This window comes from Pteronotus mesoamericanus, unplaced genomic scaffold (assembly GCF_021234165.1).
Source record: "Pteronotus mesoamericanus isolate MK-2021 breed Mesoamerican mustached bat unplaced genomic scaffold, CSHL_Meso_final scaffold_174, whole genome shotgun sequence".
Lineage (NCBI taxonomy): Eukaryota > Metazoa > Chordata > Mammalia > Chiroptera > Mormoopidae > Pteronotus > Pteronotus mesoamericanus.
In genome coordinates this window covers 19,734,365-19,754,552 of record NW_026555309.1, presented here as the reverse complement: position 1 = coordinate 19,754,552, position 20,188 = coordinate 19,734,365, and the positions used below count along the sequence as shown (strand labels likewise).

At 39.3% G+C, this 20,188-nt stretch overlaps 1 protein-coding gene across 2 annotated transcripts in view; it reads left to right on the top strand.

Moving 5' to 3' along the window:
• SNX31 (sorting nexin 31) overlaps positions 1–14,824 on the top strand; it is a 48,504-nt gene extending 33,680 nt beyond the window's left edge. The window contains exons 11-14 of one of the 2 annotated variants that reach the window (XM_054590065.1): positions 4,230–4,343; positions 6,338–6,415; positions 11,471–11,525; positions 14,130–14,824. In XM_054590065.1, coding sequence (XP_054446040.1) covers positions 4,230–4,343; positions 6,338–6,415; positions 11,471–11,525; positions 14,130–14,227 — 345 coding nt within the window. In that variant the 3' untranslated portion in view covers positions 14,228–14,824. Of the gene's footprint in view, positions 1–4,229; positions 4,344–6,337; positions 6,416–11,470; positions 11,528–14,129 lie in introns of both variants that reach the window. The other variant, XM_054590064.1, reaches the window with a different exon arrangement.
• The last annotated feature ends 5,364 nt before the right edge of the window (positions 14,825–20,188 follow it).

The window sequence follows — 20,188 nt, the reverse complement described above, 5'->3', positions numbered from 1 at the left end:
CCTGGTGTCATTTCAAGAATATTATATAAAATGTTTGGAGGTGATGGATATATTTTCCACCTCGATTCTGGTGAAGGTTTCGTGGATGTATGCATGTGTCCAAACTCGTCAAATTGTATACATTAATTGTGTGCCGTTTTTTGTATATTATACATCAATAAGACTTTTTTTAAAAAAGAAATATACATAGTGTGAGGTTACATATTGATCAGTTGGTGAAAATGTGATCATGGGTTCACAGGAACTTAAACCTGTTTCTCCCCTTGGGCTATGATTCAGTATTCGGTAACAGTGTTAATGGTGACTTTTATAGAACATGACTACTGTGAATAATAAGAATTCACTCTTCTTAGGAGGTAAAAATATATATATAAAAGCTACAAATTGATTATCTCTTTTATAAAAAGGATGTTTGCTGGCCAGGCAGCTCAGTTGGTTAGAGTTGTCCCAATAAACCACGGTTGCAGGTTTGATCCCCAGTCAAGACACATATAGGAAGCAACCAATTAATGCATAGTTAACTGAAAAACAAATTGATGTTTCTCTCTTTCTCCTCCTCTCTTCATCCTGCTCTCTCTTTAAAATCAATAAATTAAAAAAAAATTAAGAAATGAATGTTACACGAATGGAGTTCTATAATATAGTATAGTATAGTATGTAGCCTTTTGGGATTGGCTTTTTTTTTTTTTTAATTCAGCATAATTCTTTGGAAATTCATCCAAAGAATTGTGTAATTGTGTTGTTGTATATATCAATAGTTTGTTTCTCTTTATTGTTGAGTAGTATTCCATGGTTTGAAATGGCCAAAATTTGTTTAGCCATTTTCCTAATGAAAAGTATTTGTTGTTCTCAGTTTTTAGCTATTATAATGAGTGAAACTCCTATAACTATTCATGTACAGGTTTTCGTCTGAGCACAAGTCTTCATTTCTCTGGGGTAAATGCCCAGGAGTGCAATTGCTGGGTCATATGGAAGTTGAGTGTTTAGTTCTCAAAAGTGGCTGTACTAATTTTCATTCCCACCAGCAATATATGAGCGATGTAGTTTCTCTGCATCCTCATCAACATTTGGCATTGCCACTATTTTTTATTTTAGTCAATCTGATAAGCGTGTAATGATTTTTCATTGTGGTTTTAATTTGCATTTCCCTCAAGGCTAATGATGTTGAACATCTCTTCAGGTGGTTATTTGCCAACTGTGTAGCATCTTTTCATATCTTTTGCCCATTTTATAATTGGATTGTTTGTTTACTGTTGGATTTTTGAGAAAACTTAATGCATTCTAGGTACTACTCCTTTGTTGGATATGTGGTTTACAAACACTTTCTCTCTAGTTTTTTCTGTCCTTTTAACAGGTCTTTTGCAAAGCAAAAGTTTTTAATTTTTACAAAGTATAATTCATTAGTTTTTTCTTTTATAGCTTGTGTTTTTTGGTGTTAAGTCTAAGAACTCTTTGCCAAACTCTAGATCCTAAAGTTTTTCCTCCCCCTGGGTTTGTTCCTCAAGGTTTCATAGTTATAGGTTATACATTTAAGTCTATGATCTATTTTGAGTTAATTTTTGTATAGGGTGTTAAAGTTAGAACAAGGTTCCTTTTTTGCTTCTGTAAGTATAATTGCTTCAGGACCATTTGTTGAAAAGGCTTTCTTTCCTCAAGTGAATTGCTTTTGTACCTTTATCAAAAATAGTTGGGCATATTTGTGCAGGTCTATTTCTGGCTGTTCTGTTCTGTTCCACTTATCTATGTCTCTATTTCTCCACCAATACCACACAAGCATTCTCTTCCTTTGTAATAGTTTTATCGAGATATAATTCACATACCATACAGTTCATCCATATAAAGTGAGCATTTTAATGGCATTTCTTATATTCACAGAGTTGTGAAACCATCACCACAATCAATTTCAAAACATTTTTATTACTTAAAAAGAAGCCCCACACCCTTTACCTCTTACCACTGTACCCCTCCCCCCCATTCCCACCAGTCCTAAGCGATCATTAATTTATTTTCTGTCTCTAGATTTGCCCATTCTGAACATTTCATGTTAATGGAATCATATATGGTCTTTTGTGACTGGCTCCTTTCACTTAACATAACGCTTCCAGGATTCATCCTTGTTGCAGTGCATATCAGAACTTTATTCCTATTTATAGTCAGATAATATTTTGCTGTATAAATATAACAAATTTGGTTTATCCATTCTTCCACTGATGAAGATTTGGGTTATTTCTAACTTTTGCTTGTTATCATTTAGTGCTATGAGCATGTGTGTACAAGTCTTGTGTGGATATATTTTCATCTCTCTTGGGTTTATACCTAGGAGTGGAATTGCTGGTAACTCTGCCCTAGTAGTAACTCTTTGGTTATGTTTTGAGGAAATTTCAGACTGTTATCCAGTGTCTGCTCCATTTTACATCCCCACCAGCATGAAGGTTCTGATTTCTCCACATCCTTGACAGTACTTATTATTATCTGATTTTTAAAATCATAGCCACCCTAATGGATGTAAAGTGGTATCTCACTGTGATTTCAGTTCAGTCTTCATTCTCTCTGTGTTTCATTGTCAGTAGTTCCTGTTGCTCTGTTTTTAAGATTATCGATCTTTTCTTCTATAGTGCCTAACATGTTGTTTTCCCCATTCAATGTATTCCTATTTCTTTTATTATATTTTTAATCTCTGGAAATGCCATTTGGGTCTTTTTTATATCTTAATTTTTCTCCTGATTATGATATGTTTTTCTCTAAATTCTTGAGCGTGTGGAGTATATTTAAAGTAACTGTTTTAGTACTGTTGTCTACTGATTCCATCACCTTTGTCATTTCTGAGTTTGTTTCTACTGATTGATTTTTCTCCTGTTTCACAGCCTACTTTTCCCCAGTTTTGCATACCAGGTAACTTTTTGTGGTGTGCCAAACATTGTGAATTTTGCATTGTTGAATGCTGGATTTTATTGTATTCCTTTAAAGAGTATTAGAGTTTGTTCTGGTATGCAATTGAGTTACTTGGGTTTGGTTTTATTTATTTATTGGCTTGCTTTTAAGCTTTCTTAAGGTAGGCCAAGAGCAGTCTTGAGGGCTTACTTAGTCCTTTACTCATTAGCTCTCTCCGTGTTTTGTTTATTATGGTCTCTCTACTCTGGTTGATAGAAACACAAACCATTTCCAGCTCAATTTGTGAGTTCCTGGAATTGTTCAACCTACTGCTTTTCAGTGGTACTTTTCCTCTCCTCTCATGCACAGATCATTCATTATTCAGCTAAAGATTTGAAAGGAGATCTCTGGAGCTCTTTCTCTGTCTAGAGCCCTTGTCGTTGGTATTCTGCCCTACAAATTCTAACCTCGACTTCTTCAAATGTTTAGCTCTTTCTCCTCAAGTCGGCATGACCTCTGGGCTCCGTTTGGGTCCCCCCTCCTTGCGCTGCATCCTGTAAGCTCCTCCAGGCAGTAAGCTGGGGAATTGTAGGGCTCACCTTGTTTGTTTTTTTCCCTCCCTCAATTAACAGTTTTGTATTATTTGTTGTTCAGTGTCAGAAAAAAGCTGTTTTTCCGTTCAGTTTTTACATCGATGCTGTCGGACAAAAATATAAATCTAAAATATAAGTCAAATTGAATTGTTATATAGCTTTTAAATCTTTTAATAAATGCCTGTTGCTCTCAAGATAAAGTCCAGACTCCTAACTTAGCTTATAAAGCCCATAACAGTTAGGGTTCTTCAGTGGCAAGCAATAGAAACCAACACTGTGGCTCTAGTGAAAAAGGGGGTTTATTGGAGGAATATGGGGTAACCTTATATGGACTTAAAGGAAAGGCTGAAGCAGAGGCTTAGGAAAGCCAGGAACAAAGGAGCTCAAGGTTGCTAGGAATTCTTTATCAGGATCTCCTCCTTGGGCCTCTCTGCTGTGGAATCAAATGAGGAACACAGGGAATATTTGTTCAGTTCGTTTGACTTTGGGTCACGTGATACCCTTTAGGACGGCAGCATTCCCTGAAAGTCCTACCTACATAGCCATAGCGGATGAGAGATGGTTTTCCCAAGGGATATGAGACCCCACTACTAGGAGAAAGACTGATGGATGCTATGTAGCAAAAACCATGGGTGCCTTCTACCAACCTTTCAAAATCTGGCCCTGGCTTGCCTCTCTAAGCCTCTTCTCTCGCCACCTGCGTGTCTTGCAGCCCATGCTACTTAAATTTCTATTGAATATCAAATAATATCTTTTCCTCTACAGGGGACTCTGCTGGATATGGATGGGCCCCAGCGAACTCTCAACCAGAATTTGGAGCTCAGATTTCAGTATAGCGAGGAGAGCCACTGGCAGTGGTTTGTGATTTACACCAAGCAGGTGGGTTCTCAGGGAAGAGCATAAAAACCTGTGCTGGGGTGTTCTCTGGCTTGCTGGGGTGGACACAGCACGTTGCCTTATCCCTTTCTAGTTCCCAGAGTATGCTGTGTGCTCTCTCTTTTTGGGCTGTGATGCTCTGTTTTGTTTTGTGTTCTTGGCCACCCCAGCCTTCATGTCAGTTAGAAATGAATTTAGTTACCCAATAACAGAAGACTCCACTGACAGTGCCTGAAGCCAGGGGTCAGGAAGCTTTCCTCAAAGGGCCAGATGGTAACTATTTTGGGTTTTGCAGTCCATTTGGTCTCTCTTGGAATGACTCCATGATGTGAAACATTCTTAGGAAAATGATAGGATGTTTGCTGAGACAAGATTTACAGTCACTTGGAGAGACAGAGAGAGATTTGGGTAGTGAAACCGCCCTGCCTCCCCTAGAATGCTAAGTGCAGTAGTTAAATTTTATTATGGTCTTTTAATCTAGTCTGTAGCAAAGGAGTTTAAATCACTATAGAGAGGTATAATAAACACTTTTTTAAAGGATTCCTAGTAAGGCCTTATTTCCTTTCGAGTGTCGGTTTATTAAGATGCACTCAGAGACTACTTTTGCAAAAGGCCGAAATGTGGCTGTGTGCCTTGCAACTATGCACAAACGAGGGCTTGGGCCCAGATCTTTTCTAGGCCCTTTAAATAAAAGCTCAGTCCCTTTATGCTCAATAAACCTTACCTTGTTTATAGCAGAGTCCTAACCTACATATCTATGTACATTTTATAGTGATATGAAATAGGCCTGAACCTTGTGGGACATCATTAAACGTCCTTCCTAGCTGCAGCAGCTCAGGAGGTGTTTTTGAACTATTTCATAACTGGGTTTTATGTAGGTTGCATATCTGCAAGTATAAACAGCTAGTCCTTACCAAAACCAGGAGGTTAAAACATGTGTGACTCTTTTCCTTATTAGCGGTAGTGCCTTTCTTTCCTCTTCCCACGTTTCTCTCCCCTTAAAATTAAATGAATTCCTGTCACATGCTATAGTCTTGCACGACTTAGCTTGTTCTCTCTAGGTAGCCCACTCTCCCTCTAATTATTTCTAAGAACTGTCCTCCAAGAATTTTCAACATGGGCTACTACCCCAACCTGAGTTTTCTTTCTCTTTTCTCCTTTCCATTACCACTGCCCCTCCCATCCCCCCCCCCAAAAAAAAGGACCATTCTTGAGCAGAAACTTATACTAAGTCCCTGTAACCTTTGAGCTTCAGTTACCTCAACCGTTGGTAGGGCTCAAAGAAGAGCGAGCAAGCCCAGAACTGAGAGCAGGACAAGAGAGAAAAAGGATTAGTGGGAAAGGAGCAAATGGGGAAATCATTGGGAACCTTACATTTGGCAAATAGCTATGAAGATCCTGGTACAAGGAAGCCTCAGGTTTTTGTTGCAAGATGTATAACGTGTGTCTTGGATGAACCAACAGTAAAGCCACAGGTGATATTGGGGACAACTGTCAATTTTGTAAATGAATGATTAAAGATACCAGAAAATTTCAAAAGTGAAGATAAACAACCTCTTTTTTTTTTTTAGTTTCAGTAAAAGCCATAAAGCATTAATACATTCTTTTAAACAGACAGGTTGCTATTTATGCCCAGGTCTTACATGCAGTTAATTACGAGATTGACCATCATCAGCACATGTGATTACAGTAATAAGCAATTTTTATTAATTCATTGCTTGTAAAATATGAGAGGCTTACAAAGTAATAGAAAAAAAATGAGATCCTGGCCATTTTCACCTGTCTTTTAAAAATTTACTGCAAATATATCCACATAATTGAGAAAATTTTTCATTACTTGTAATTACATCTTATGCAAATTTATGGAAGTTAAAAAAGAAATCTAAATTCATACTGTTGGAGGGCAGATCTCAAAATCTGCCTAGTGGTATGAGGAGGGAAGGAAGAGAAAAAAGTTCTCTTTAGCTGAGAGACTTCTTTATTTCTTGATTTCCTAGGCTTTTTTGCTGAGTAGCTGCTTGAAAAAAATGATCTCAGAAAAGATGGTAAAGCTCGCGGCAGAGAATCCAGAAATGGTAAGTGCTCTTACCTGTGTCTATTTTACACGTTAAGTTCCCACCATCTGCATACACTAAGCTACCCTGATCAGCTCCCTTGGCCTGGAGCGAGGAACCCAGCACGGAGCTGCTCTGCCTCCTGGGAGCTCCGTCTTTAGAATTCAAGCCATTTTGCCCACAAGAATCATCCTTGGATTGTTGTGAATTCTCTAAGCCTCTACACTGTGTCTTTGTCTTTCTGCCTTCCCCCAAAGGGAAGAATCTGGATTTACCATAAAAGCAACATTATAAAGTCAGGGTCTTAAAAGGTCTTTAACAGCAACAACAATCTCAAACAAGCCCTACAGTTTTGTCTCTAGAAAGAATCCTCAGCCTTGTGATACTTCCACTGTGCCAAATTAAAGTGTCTGTAGCAGTCAGGAGAGGCCATCGAGTAAAATAAGCTCTTGAGCCTGGGATTTTTTCTCAATGTAAAATTAAACTTTGTTTTTCTAGTCTACATTCCTTTAATAAAAGGCTTAGTAACTCACTGAAAAGGTTGGCAACAGGCTGTAAAAAGAGTTACTGAGGTAGAGTTCCTTTTCTACTTGCTTTGTTACCACCATGATGGAAGGATGTCCCCAATGACACAGTGTGGTATAATTTTTTTATGATTACAAATACTAATGCCTAGTTGACATTTATAAACATAATTCTTTTACAGAATATTACCATTATTTTTTAAAAAACAACAGAAAACATTTGGGAATGTTCCCTAACGTTTTCATTTAAATTTAGTCCATGACATCTTTAGTTTAATATTGCTCTTTCTTGACTTTGCAGCTTTTTTTCTAAGAAAATATTTTCATTTTATCCTTATTTCTCATTCAGAACTGAAATATTTTCCCAGGGAAAATAAAAATGCACTGCCTTTTGGTGCTGAAACAATTCAAAATGTGCTGAGTAGCAAATCAAAGCAATAAAAGAACCAAGGATGCTGTTTTAAAAAGAGTAATAAAATCTAACCTCCTAGGCAGGATGTACCCCCTTAGGCGCCAATTATTATGTATATAAAAAGCAGAAGAAAGAGAAAAGTAATTAACCGAAGAAGTCCCATTTAAAAGGGAGAAGTGCCCTCAAATGTGGTTGAATAAAATATAAGCTACTTGATGCAAGGAAATACTTGTGCAATGAATAGCTAAAGAGTTTGCTCAATAATAGGAGAAAGTATCTATTTAAAGTTTTCAAGAAAAGCAACCCCACGACTACATTCCTTAGAGCTGCACACAAACTGAAATCTGTAGTTTATCCTTATGGCTGGTCACACATCAGCGTATCAGTCAGTATGTATATTTCTTTACCCAAATACTCAACAAATTTTATTTCCACAGACTTTTTTTTTTGTTTCTTATTTTTGTTCTTGAATAGACAGGTTAAGAGCCTTCCGCTTGAAAATTGGGTTTTTAACAGGATGTTGTAGGGATGGTCCACATTTCAATCTGGACTTTCATCTACAAACCCCTGGAGAGAATGGGATCCTGGCAGAGAAAAGACAGATCAGCTGTTTGAACTTCAACGGATTCTGGGCCTCCCTTCAAAGTACAGTTGATGAGAGCAATTCATTTTGTGTAGCTTAATGGAGCCATATAAATGTATGGCTGTGGCATTTACTCCCACATAAAGTTTGAACTGATGCATGTCATGTTTAGAAGGCTTGCATAGACTAGGATATAGAGGTCTTTATTTTGCAAGGCAGAACAGATTCCAAGATTTTGATAATCATGAAGAACCTGGGGAGGGAGAGAGAAATTGAGGAAACTAACCAAATGAGCCCCATAAATAAAGCAGATTGTCCCTAAAAGCAGATTAAGTAGCACTGTTTTACCAGAGTAAGAAGGAAGGAGTAAAAGAAGAAATTTAGTGCCAACTTAAAGTTAATTGGCTTAGTTAGCTTTAGGCAATGCTTTCAAAGGTAGATTTGAAACGTTAATGACGAGATCATTAAAATTCGAAGTTAAACCAATGCACTAAACAAAAATGTAAGCAGTCAATAATAAAAAAGTCACATTAAATTCTTAAAGGCAATATTAACTGCAAACCAGAAGGAATAAAATATGCTCCTTCACCAATGCCTAAGTAAGTTTTGTTAATATTTGCAACTTTTAGCTAGAACCGAATTATAAAGATTACTTTATTTTCAAATAAAGTATATTAGGAGTTGATTTGGCTACGTATTACAAAACAAAACCCCTAAGTGCCATCAGCAAAAGAAAAGTTTGTTTCTCTGTCACCTAAAAGAAGCTCAGAGGTCAGCAGTCTTGGGTTGATACAGTGGCTCTCAGCTGTCACCAGAGACCTTTCTGCGGCCGTCTTCAGTGGCTTTCACCTCATGCTGAAGCTCCGGTCATTACATCTGTATTCTAGGCAACAAGTCTGAGGAAAGTATGAAGAAGGGCCCATCCCCTCTTTTTTTTTTTAGATTTTATTTAAGTATTTTTAGAGAGGGGAAGAGAGGGAGAGAATCATTGATGTATAGGAGATCGGCTGCTTCTCGCACACTCCTAACTGGGGACCCAGCCCACGACTCAGGCATGTGTCCTGACTGGGAATCGAACTGGTGACCTTTCGGTTCTCAGGCCAGCACCCAATCCACCAAGTCACACAAACCAGGGCGCCCATCTGTTTTCTTTAAGCACTGTCTCAGAAATCCCACGAAAATTTCTGCGGCAGCTCATTAGCCAAGAGTTGGCCACACCACAGGCCCGTGCCCTGCTGCAAGGGAGCTGGTTACTGTAGTCTTTTTGCAGGGTGTGTTGTTGTCTCTCCAAATAAATTCGTGTGTTATTACTGTCAACAAAATGTCGCTGCCATCAGTCTAATGCCAGTAGGAACTCCCAACCTGGGGTGCAGAAAGAGGACAGACTTTATTCAGACGGACAGTTTGCGAACTAGAGAAATGCAGCCACCAACACAAAGGGGCCAAGATATGGCCTTGTGCTTCCTGCTTGCCTCCTACTTCTTACCTGCTTCCCATATTTCATCACCATATATATTATTTTTCTCTCCACTTCTCTTTCATGCTGGGTAGGCTCAGACCATGGGAAGGGCCACAGTGTGTTCCTGTTATGTGGTAAGGAGGAAACACACCAAGGGCAGTGCTGTCTGATGACCCAGCCATTGTCAGCCTTGGAATAGCTCGCCCAGTTCAGGAAGCAGAAGTACAGATGTGTTACAGCCGTCAGGAGAATGGCCTGTGCAAGGCAGGGGGACAGAGTTTTAGAGAGCCGGGGAGATGACGGTGCTGGAGTTGGTGGTTAGATCATTAACAGACACTTCTCTGTTGATGAAGGAAAAAGTGCAGGCATGCTGCGTTACGAAAAAGGGTTAGCTTCCCCCGACCCCCCAACTTTATTCCTTCTAGCACAGAGAATATTTAAAGCCTGATGGAAATAAGTTAAGGAAACAGAGTATATCAGAAATCAATTAACATTTGGAGTGGATTCTATTTTATTTTGACACAGAGGGGAGGAGAATGAGACTGGAGAAAGATTCTGTTTTCCCCCAACTCGTATTTCATTGCACAAGACTACTTACAAACTATAATGTAATATTGTAAAATAATAATAATAATAGTAAAACACATAAAACATTAGAGCATTAATTTCTCATTACTGAAGCTTAATAACAGATTTTTTTAAATTGCTGAGATTAGTCTAAATTTTATGAACTTTCTGATTAAGAATACTAACCTAAAGGAAGTCCTTACATACTTCAAAACAATATATTTTATAACAAAATGAAGTTGACCATAGTTACTCTTTTGCAGTATCATGTTATTTATCCCACTTATTTGGAAAGGGCCTGCTCTATAATCTCATGAATAATAAGCAATAACCAACGACTTACTTAATTCACCCCTCATTCTATCATTTATGATGCCTCTATTTGCCGTGCAATGGCTAGAAACTGAGGCTCCAACGTCAAGGAGCTTATTCATTGGAGGAGAAAGTTAAGAGACATTTACAGTTACAGAATGATAAGCTGAGGCATGCACATAATTGTTTAATAGTAATTCTCTTCTTTTCCTGTAAGAGTCTAAGAACTCTTTCCCCCTAGCACTGGCTAGGTCAAGTTTACTGGTTGTACCAGACACTATCTTTTCCCCTCCAGGTTCATTCTCCACTCTTGTCCACCCTCTGTGTACCCTGGAAAACTGACCTTTGTGTGCTGCAACCTTGCCCTCTGACCTCCGGCCTTGGGCCATGCTCACCAATGAGGAAACCCAGTGAGATTGGAGGGTGGGAGAAAAGCAAGATTCGGGCATTTATTTCTCCCACTCTGCCCCGCTGAGTCACTGCAGTTGCTACAGCCTTGCATCAAGGGTTCCACTCCAGTGGGCGGCCTCTCCTTCCTGCAGCTGTAGCTACTCCGCTTCTGGTACCAGCTGCTCCCCTTGCCCCTTCAGGCCCAGAGGGGGGAAGAACACCCTCCTCCCCAACATGCACATCCTAGTCCCGGGGGTCTCCAGCATCCCTTCATTCATTTACTTGAATCTGCCCACACCTTCGTTAAACAGGTCCTTTTTAAAACTCCTCAGTCACCCCAAGAGGGCGCCATCTGCTTTCTGCTGGAACCCTGACTGTTCTGTTGTTTACCTTAATTATGTACAAGAGGTAGATTCAAGTGCCTTGCACTGCATTTTGATTCTTCCCTTGATTAATGGTGCCTTTCATTAATCAAAGCCCTATTTGGCTTTGATTCAGCATATGGGTTGGAGTTCCATGGATTACTTCAGGATTTAGAAGTTCATTTTATTTTGTGCGAAGTCCTTTTAGTTAAATTACAATATCCATAGGCAACCACCAAGGTTAAACATTAAGCTTCACTTAAGTTTTGGCACCTCAATTACTATACCACTTAGACACTTGCAAATGAAGGGGGAATATGCCGATGACAAGCAGGTTTGCCTGCTGACTGGCCGCTTTTGTAACCACTAAGGGGATTATTGGAGGAGGGGATATGTGTAGTTAAATAAATTGTTTGTGTGCTTCCTTCTCCAGGCTGTGCTGACTGACATTTTACTAATCTCTTTAGCAGATTGAAGTTCCGGAAAAAGGAAAAAGTAAGAAATACAACATTCAACAAAGCTAGGTCTGTGAGTAAAATTATGTAATTGATACATTATAATGTCGATCAGTCTTCCCTTTTTCACCCTTTAAGGAACCAAGGTTATTCTACTTTTAATAATAAGCCAGAATTCTCCTTTTAGAAGCTCTTCCATGTAGGTTAGGCCAACTGGAGGGCATTGGAGTTTTGTTGGGGTTTTTTTTGTAGCACCCAGCAGGACTAGGAGAAATGCTATTCTGAGTTTTTACATAAAAAATGTTTAAGAACACAAAATTCTTTAAGGATTGCCTTCTACACCCTGTGCACTTTTTGGAAAATAGTTTCTAGTTTGTATATTCTAGTTTCATGGATTTTCTGCAGTGCACTCTGTATAAAACAACTTTTAAGTTTATAAAATACTTTCTTGAGCATGTAGGTCTGCTGTGCAGATAACAATAACAGTAAAAATCATAATAAAAAGCATTACTAGGCTCTCCTTATTGACAGGCATCGTTCTATGGGTTTACGCACTTTTCTGTGGATTGATGCGTGCACCCCCATCCTGTTCTGCAAATTAGTTGAGGAAGCCAGGGCACAGAGAGGTTACATGACTTGCCCCAGGTTGCACGGGGACCCGTGGTGGAAGGGGGCACACAGTCTGACTCTAGAGCTGTGTCCTTAACTGCCTTGGCTAACTCTTCCTTTCTAGGTTCAAATCTTAGAGGTGAATGAAATCAGGTTGACCTCTTATTAGCTTTTGAATGGAATTTATTATTGGTCCAACTTCTGTCACTGGGTCTGTTGTGTATATAAAAATGCTCCGTGTATAGGGAAAGTATGTGTAAATATATATGCATATAGTGTCCTTTCTTGAGTGAATAAGCTCAGAAAAATTTTAAGACAGATTAACTGCAAAGCCTTTTCTTGTTTATAATAACATTTCTGGATGCATAGATCAGAGACACAAGATGAGAACTCCACCCCTATTGGTTGTGTGTCTTCAGGCAAAAAAATTAATTAAGTTATTAAATGTGTGTATGGGTCCCTGAGGCACTTATTAAAGTGCAGATTCCTGGGCCTCGCCCCAAAAGATTGATGCGGTAGATCTGGGATGGGGGCCCTGAATCAGAATGTATCACAAGCACCTCAGTGGGAAACACTGCACCAAGCTTTAATTTCTTTAACTATAAAATGCATGGGGTCATTACTCATTTAAATGCACCCATTTCAGCAGCATAGTAATGATGTAGAGCTGTAGTTCTCAACCTTGGCTGCACATTGGAATCACGTGGAGATACCCGAAAACTAGCGATGGCTGGCTGGGGCAACAGAGCAGTGGAAAGTTCCCAGGTGGTCTGATGTAGAGCCAGGGTTGGAACCATTGCTCTAGAACAGTGGTTCTCGAAGTGTGGTCCCTAGACCAGGAGCATCAGCATCCCTTGGGAATGTATCAGAAATTAAAATTCTCAAGCCCCAAACCTGCTGGATCAGAAACTCTGGGCCTGGGGACCAGCAATTTGTGTTTAGCAAACACTTCCATTTAGTCCGATGCGTGTTTAAATTTGACAGCCCCTGTCCTAGAACAACAGGCAACACAGCCTACAACACAGCTGCCATCAGCATCGATGCTGATTCAATTATCTGCTCAGATGAGCAGCAGGGCCAACCAGGCAGCCCTTCCATGCTCGGGGCAGGGCCAGCAGGTCGGAAGGGGGCCTGGTGTCTCACTGTATTGAATTCCAACTTGTTTTAGCAAGTGTTTCTTTTTTTGTTGTTCATTTTTATGATTTATTTATAATTTTTTAAATTAGAGTATAGTTGGCATACAATAGTATATGCCTTATAGCAAATCTTTCTATAGAGCTTATTCTGAGCTAGGCACTGTTACGATTACTTTCCATATATAATCCATTTAGTCCTCATAATGACCCAGGTGTTATTATCATCTTCAGTTTATAGCTGAAGAAGCTGAAAACACACAGAAAGTTCTCATAGCTAGTGAATGGTGGAGGCTGTGTCCAAACCCAGGTAGTCCGTATGTGTTGTTTAACAAATAAAGTTTGTTCCTTTAACTACCTGTCATGAGGTCTCCCTATCAAGACAAATACCTCATAGAAAAAATTTTTTTAGCTGATCTGCCCATTGAGGTGCCCCACATTTATTTCACCAGGGCCAAAGCATATTCTCCGTGGCCCTTGTCTTTGAGATTTCATAAATATTGAGGATACTGAAGGTGGATTTCTCACTCATTGAAGAGTTGTAGCAACCAGAAGCTCTTAACGTGTTTTAAAATAAATAAAATACTTTTTAAAAATTTATATTTGTGTGAATGTGCACTAAAGATTTGGGGTGAAGTTAAAAATTGAAAGTCACGTGGCTCGAAGGGAGGGGGGAAAAGATAAGGGAGGCAAATTCAGGTGTTTCCTGGAGACGTTGCAGTGCCTGGAGGTGGCCTACCTTAGCAGATCAGCAGGGGGCGCTCTCAGCCCTAAATGTAACTAAAGACAAAAACTAATATAATCTTTGCTTAAACAAATGTTACTTTATGTCACCTTTTAAATATTAAAATGCTTGATATTTTTATTGTTATCGTTGTTATGGAAATTATTTCCTCCCATATATATTTCTAACTTGTTTGTTTACTTCACACAGAAAGACTATTCTAGTTTTCTACCAAGAATAAGCAAGATTAAGATAGCTGAAGGTGACTGTGTTTTGGGGACCATCAAGGAAGAAGGTCTTTGAAGAGAAAGTCTCACTTTTTAAAATGTCCTCTAAGGCTGTCCTGACAGTGCTTAATGGTTAAAAGTGAGATTCTTACCGTCAATGAAGAAAGTTGACTCTTTCCTATTTTTGTGACATTAAGATGGACCCTATTCATCAACACTACTTCAGAACTTTGTTAAACTCGAGATGAAAAAGAAATACGAGCCAAAGTTACACAGTTTGTTTTGGCCTCATTAATGACCGGTGGCAAATCCAAATCAATTAGTATGAAGCTCGTTCTCCAACCCCCTCCCTCCCCATTGATGTTTACCTGGCTCCATGAAGTCTTTTGTATGTTCTGAAGATATGACTCCTCAGCTGAGGAAAATGTGGCTCTAAGAAGTGGAAATCTGGATTTCTCCGATGTGTCCACAGCACCAGAGCAAGGAGGGGATGAAATACTGATTTGTTTCCTTACATAATTCTGAGCTTATCAAATGTGAATGCATGCAAAGTAATAGGTTTCCTAGTTCTGTGTTTCTCTACTCTTGCAATTGTATTCTGTCCTTAGAATACTAAATTCAGTTCAGTAGTCATTATCTATTTTGAATATTTTTATTTTGGGAATCAATGGGTATCAGTCAGACACCTTATAAGTCTCTTAGATTTAAAAATATACATACTTTTTCACTAGATTTTTTCTTATCTAGAGTTCTGGCTTATAAAAATAATGTAGTATATATGTAGAATTAAGGCTGCAGTAAGAGAGGACAGAAGAATCTATGTAATATAATTAGATGAAGTATAATATTGTGATACTCTTTTCTAACTCAGTTGTGTAATTAATCATGTAATAAATATGAAATATATCCCAGTGAATATAGAATTTACTAATGGCAATTCTCTGAATAATATTTTTGAAGTGTAGAATCTATTAAGGCCCTATAGTACTTATAAAGCAATGCCTCTAGCCACAACTTCTGGTGCTGTAAAGTTTTATATTTAAATTTTAGGTTGGAGTAGGAAATTTTGGCAGGGAGAATCATAAACACCCTATATCATCTGTGGTAAGTGTATTAATGGGTTAGGATGCATTTTTAGATGCAAATGGAAGCTTATCTGCTATTTGGCCAATTTAAGACTAGTCGGGGCCTGTTTCTTTTTAATGGCAAACACCTACTCTGTGCAAGGGACTATTGTATACGCTAGAAATACAAAGAAATTTGTATTTGGGGTGAGAAGAGGCATATATTAGGTTGAACTGTACGCAGTTGGTGTTATGTAGGCCATTATGCCTCAACTTGATACAGAAGAGCGAGTAATCCCAGATAACATGGGTGTCCCATGTGTAGTGTGGTCCTGTGTGTGAAAGGAAGTTGAGGGGAAGATGTGGTCAAGAAAGTCCAAGGAGACAAGGGACTTTGAAGAAAGAGTACAACCAAGTGGAGGCAGAGTTGGGGGCACACACATAAAAGGCAAAGATAGACACCGTTGGGAGAATGAGTACAGTGTTTGGGAAATGATCGGCCAGCCTGCTCATGCTCACAAGGCTTTAGGTTCAGGGCGTAGTTCGGAGATAGTGGTAAGAGGACGAGGGATCAGTATGCATGTGTGGATGCAGCATCCCTACAACGTAAGTCAAGCAGTTTAGCCCTTATATGAGGATGGTAAAAACAAAGCATTGTATTTATTAATTTTTTTAGGACATTGAGATTATCTTCAGTATATTTCAGAATACGAGAAGAAAATGCAAGTAATGAAGTGCATTCACAGTATATTCCATGAAGAAAAAAAGGAAGTGGGATAGTAGAAAACAAAATTCAAAACTTACCTAGTAAAATGACACATTCCTTAGCAGTCCTGTGAGAGAAGGGGCTATTAGCTCCTTTGGGGATTCCTGGGCCTATCTTCATCTAGAAGGAGTTTAGGGGTTTAAATCCCTTCTGGATCAAAACATATCATTATTGTGCATAAAGTCTGAACTCCAGTTGCTGGAGTGGCCTTGCCTGCTGCGGACCCTGGGAGAAGACCCCCTATCACTCCTGCCAGGGACGACCTCACTTTTCAGGCGGTGCTGCTGGGGCGTGACCTTCCCAACAGCGCAGCCACCCAGCACAGAAGACATTCAGCCAGCCCACAACCTTTATAAAGGTAGGCAACTCTTGAAATTCTTCAAGTAGCTTCTCAGTGGTGCAGCATGGGTTAGTCTGTAGATTCACTCTCCATGTACCTGCAAATGGTCCCCAACCAGCCAGATTTACTCCTGATACATTTACATTCACCAACATTACTTCTCTCACCTCTTCTAGACATGCATCTTTGTTCCCATTGCTCTTCATACTCCTAAAAATAACTGGCATAAGCTCTCTGCCTACTGGCAAACATACTTAAGTTTGAAAATTTCACAAAAATTATAATGAGAATAAAGGGCAGAGCTGATTAAGTTGTGGTTCAGCCCAAGATCTGAGCTTCTTTGGGTGCTATGGAGGGAAAACACATGCAGGTTTTGTTTGAAGATCTGACATGCTTTCCAAAGCCAGGTCTTGGACTAGGTCAACATGTGGTGAGTTTACAGCTTGCACACATCCCCACACGGACAGTTGGGAAGCAAATTTTGTGTTATATATCTAAGTTAGAAATTACCATAATTTCACCCTCAAAGGGAATTTGAAAAGAGCTAAATGATCTTAATTTGTGGAAAACCAAAAAGGTTCCAAGCATCAGTGAGAAGATAGTAGCCAAAGTGATCTTAAAATACAAAACAAAAGAAAACTCAGCAAAGAAGACCCCTCTACTTTTCTGGATGCTTCCTGGTTATCCCTCCTCCTGCGGTGTGTGGTCCCTGGTCCACCAGGATGCTGGGGACTCAGGGTGGTGGGAGATGGGATGGAAAGTACTTCTCTCCTTTATTACACTGGTCTGAATCCTATCATCAGTAACCAACCTCCCCAAAAATGTCAAGAAGTTAGGTATATTTTGCTGGCTCTTATCACTCCAAAATAAAATGTGCTCAGTTAACTTACAAGAAATATGGCTAACTGACGATCCCTTAGAAAACGGCTTTTAATCCTTAAATTTGTACTTCCCCACTTTACTCAGGTGTAATTGTATTTGGCATATAAATTGCATTATACTAGCTATTTGTTGTATTCTGTAATAATTTTCCAGACAAGAAAAATTGGAGCTTTAGAGAAAATACAGGGTGAACTTGGGTCATTCTAGTCCTAGCACATGTCCTTTTTTGTAGGGCAAAGTCTTCAACCACATGGGCTTTGCTTGTGTGATATCTTAGAAGAGGTCAAACATTCAGGTGATTTATAGGAACTGACCCTTGGGCTTCTGCACTGTTCCTGCACTGAATGTGGTTTCTCCCGGAAATGTGGGAACATGGAGTTGGCTCTACTTCCTAATGGGTTTCCCGTCTGTCCACATGAGCACATATTTGATGGGTTCTGCGATGCCGCGGTTGTCTGGGGTGATGATGCTCAGAGCAGCAGACTGAAAATGGTACGTGTGCATTGGATTTGCTGTGCACATGCATGGCCTGATTCTCACTGGAAACTGCTCTCACCAGAATTTCTGGGGAGCTCCAATCCTTTGTAATAGGGTCTAGTGTGCAGAGAAAAAGATGATATAAATCTACTGTTTTGGGGTCTCAATCAAGGAAAGCTTAGTTCTGATTTTTAGCAGAACAAAAATCATGAGTAAAACAAGTGAACTGACAGTTAATAAACATATATTGCAAAAGGCAACCACTTGGAGACAAGTTTTAATCACAAGTCAACTACAGAATTGATTTCCTGATTTTGCTTCACAATAGCCGGTAGAATATCATGCTTCCCAGAGGCACTAGGTCAACAAGTCCACCTGCCTATGCACAGAGGGAAAGTGGGTCCATGGCCCCAGCACCTGCAAAATAGCAGGGTTAGGAAGAAAATAGGATTGTATATCAGAGTTTATTTTCATGTATCGACTGAATATGCATCGTGGTCAAACCTAAGATTCTTACAGGTAAGTGGATTTATATCAATTATGTATATGTATACCTATATCTGTGTAACAATACTTATATGAGGCCTGTCTAGAAAAAGTCCAGCCATTGTTAATATAACAATGTTAATATATTAACATAGAATGGTTTGCGCGATATCTGTGTAACCTGGCAGCCAAGGAGAGTGGACTGGAATGTGCATGCGTGAACAATGATGACTTCACTGTACTAATCAGTGGGGGCAGTATATGCCGTTAAGTGAGGATCGGTACTGTGTGGTTATCACATTCAAAATGATTGAGCCAGTAGAGCAACGAATCTGCATTGAATTTTGCATTAAGCTCGAACATTTCTTCACAGAAACTACTCAGATGAATCAGAAGGCTGCAGCTATGGGCAGCTGGTGATTAGCAGCTTCATTGCAACAATGCGCCCATTTATGCTTCTCATCTTGTGTAGTTTTTTGGCAAATCATCAAATTACCCAAGTAACCCAGCCCCGCTACAGCCCAGGTTTGGCACCCTGTGACTTCTGGCTTTTCCCAAAACTAAAATTACCTTTGAAAGGGAAGAGATTTCAGACCATCAATGAGATTCCAGAAAATATGGTGAGGCAGCTGACAGTGTGTGGGAGAACTATGTGAGGTCCCAAGGTACCTACTTTGAAGGGGACTGAGGTATCATTGTCCTGTGTACAATGTTTTTTATATCTTGCATCTTCTTCAATAAATGTCTTTATTTTTCATAGTGCATGGCTGGACGCACAGACCTTGTATGTATTGTTAGTCTTTTGAGATTTACTATGGGTTGTTTACCCCTTTTTCTTACCTCATCTCCTGTTTTTCCTTTGTCAGGATTAAAGCTGATGACATGTAGTCTGGGGATCACAACAAAGATAGGCTGAGACTTAGTGAATTTACTGTAGAAAAATATTAAAATCTTCCAGCCCTGTTGCAAATTCCCTTACCTGGGACTTGAAAATAAATAAATCCTGCTGAATTATTTATAGAACAAAACAAACACAATAAGCAACTAACTCCATTTTTTAAACATGTAAATTGTGATCTAGGAAGATAGACATGTAAAATGCATCTTTTGAGGGGTTTTTTTTTTTAAAAAAAGATTGTCCTTTCTCACTCCATTTGCCTTTAAAAAAAATGCATAGACTAAAAGCAGTTTGCATTACTTACCCACTTTTTTCCCCCTATAAAAATGTCAAAAATTTCCTTGCTTGCTGGTCAGAGTGTTAAGTTCTAAAGTTGTATTAATCTGGTTGTATTTGTAGAAAATGGTTGTCAGGGTGGAATAGCCTCGTGTTACCCTGACTTGTGCATCTCAATTTGGTAAAGGTGGAAATGAAACCACAAGATCAGTGTTTTGAGAGGGTAGCAGAATTGAGGCAAATTCCGATCAAGTTCACTTCCTGGAGTATCACTTCAAGGCTAAGAGAGAGCTATGCCTTGCTTCTTTCTGAATGATCACAACCGTTTGCTTTGAGACTAACATGAGGGTTAAGATCCTTCTACACCTACAATTTCAGTTCAGCTTGAGTCTCGGGTGAGCTAAGTGCCATGGTAGGGTTGAAGCGAATGCTTTAACAACACATGTTGCTGAAATTGTCCAAGGTGCACATTATCTGCACCAAGCAGACTCTCCAGGGCCTTTTGGGATCAGCACCAGCCTTTCTTTACCTTCTCCTTTGGCCAGATTTAACGGACCCTGAACTAGCAGGGTCTCTAAGGAGTGGGAATATTAAAGGGTGAGAAAGGAAACTTAACAACCAGAAAGAAATTTTAAAAAGGCAAGGCTAGCCTGGGCCATGAGCTTCCCCATATTATTTCCTGTTGCCTCACTCTGTCCATTTCTGTGAAAAAATTTACAAACCTACTGACTTCCCAAGTTGCTGGTGCTTGTTTTGAAGTATAAAATAAATGGTCATGTGTGAACATCATATTTTCTTATGTACGTTGAGAGTTTTTATTGACTTTTTCAATGACATGCAGCAGTATT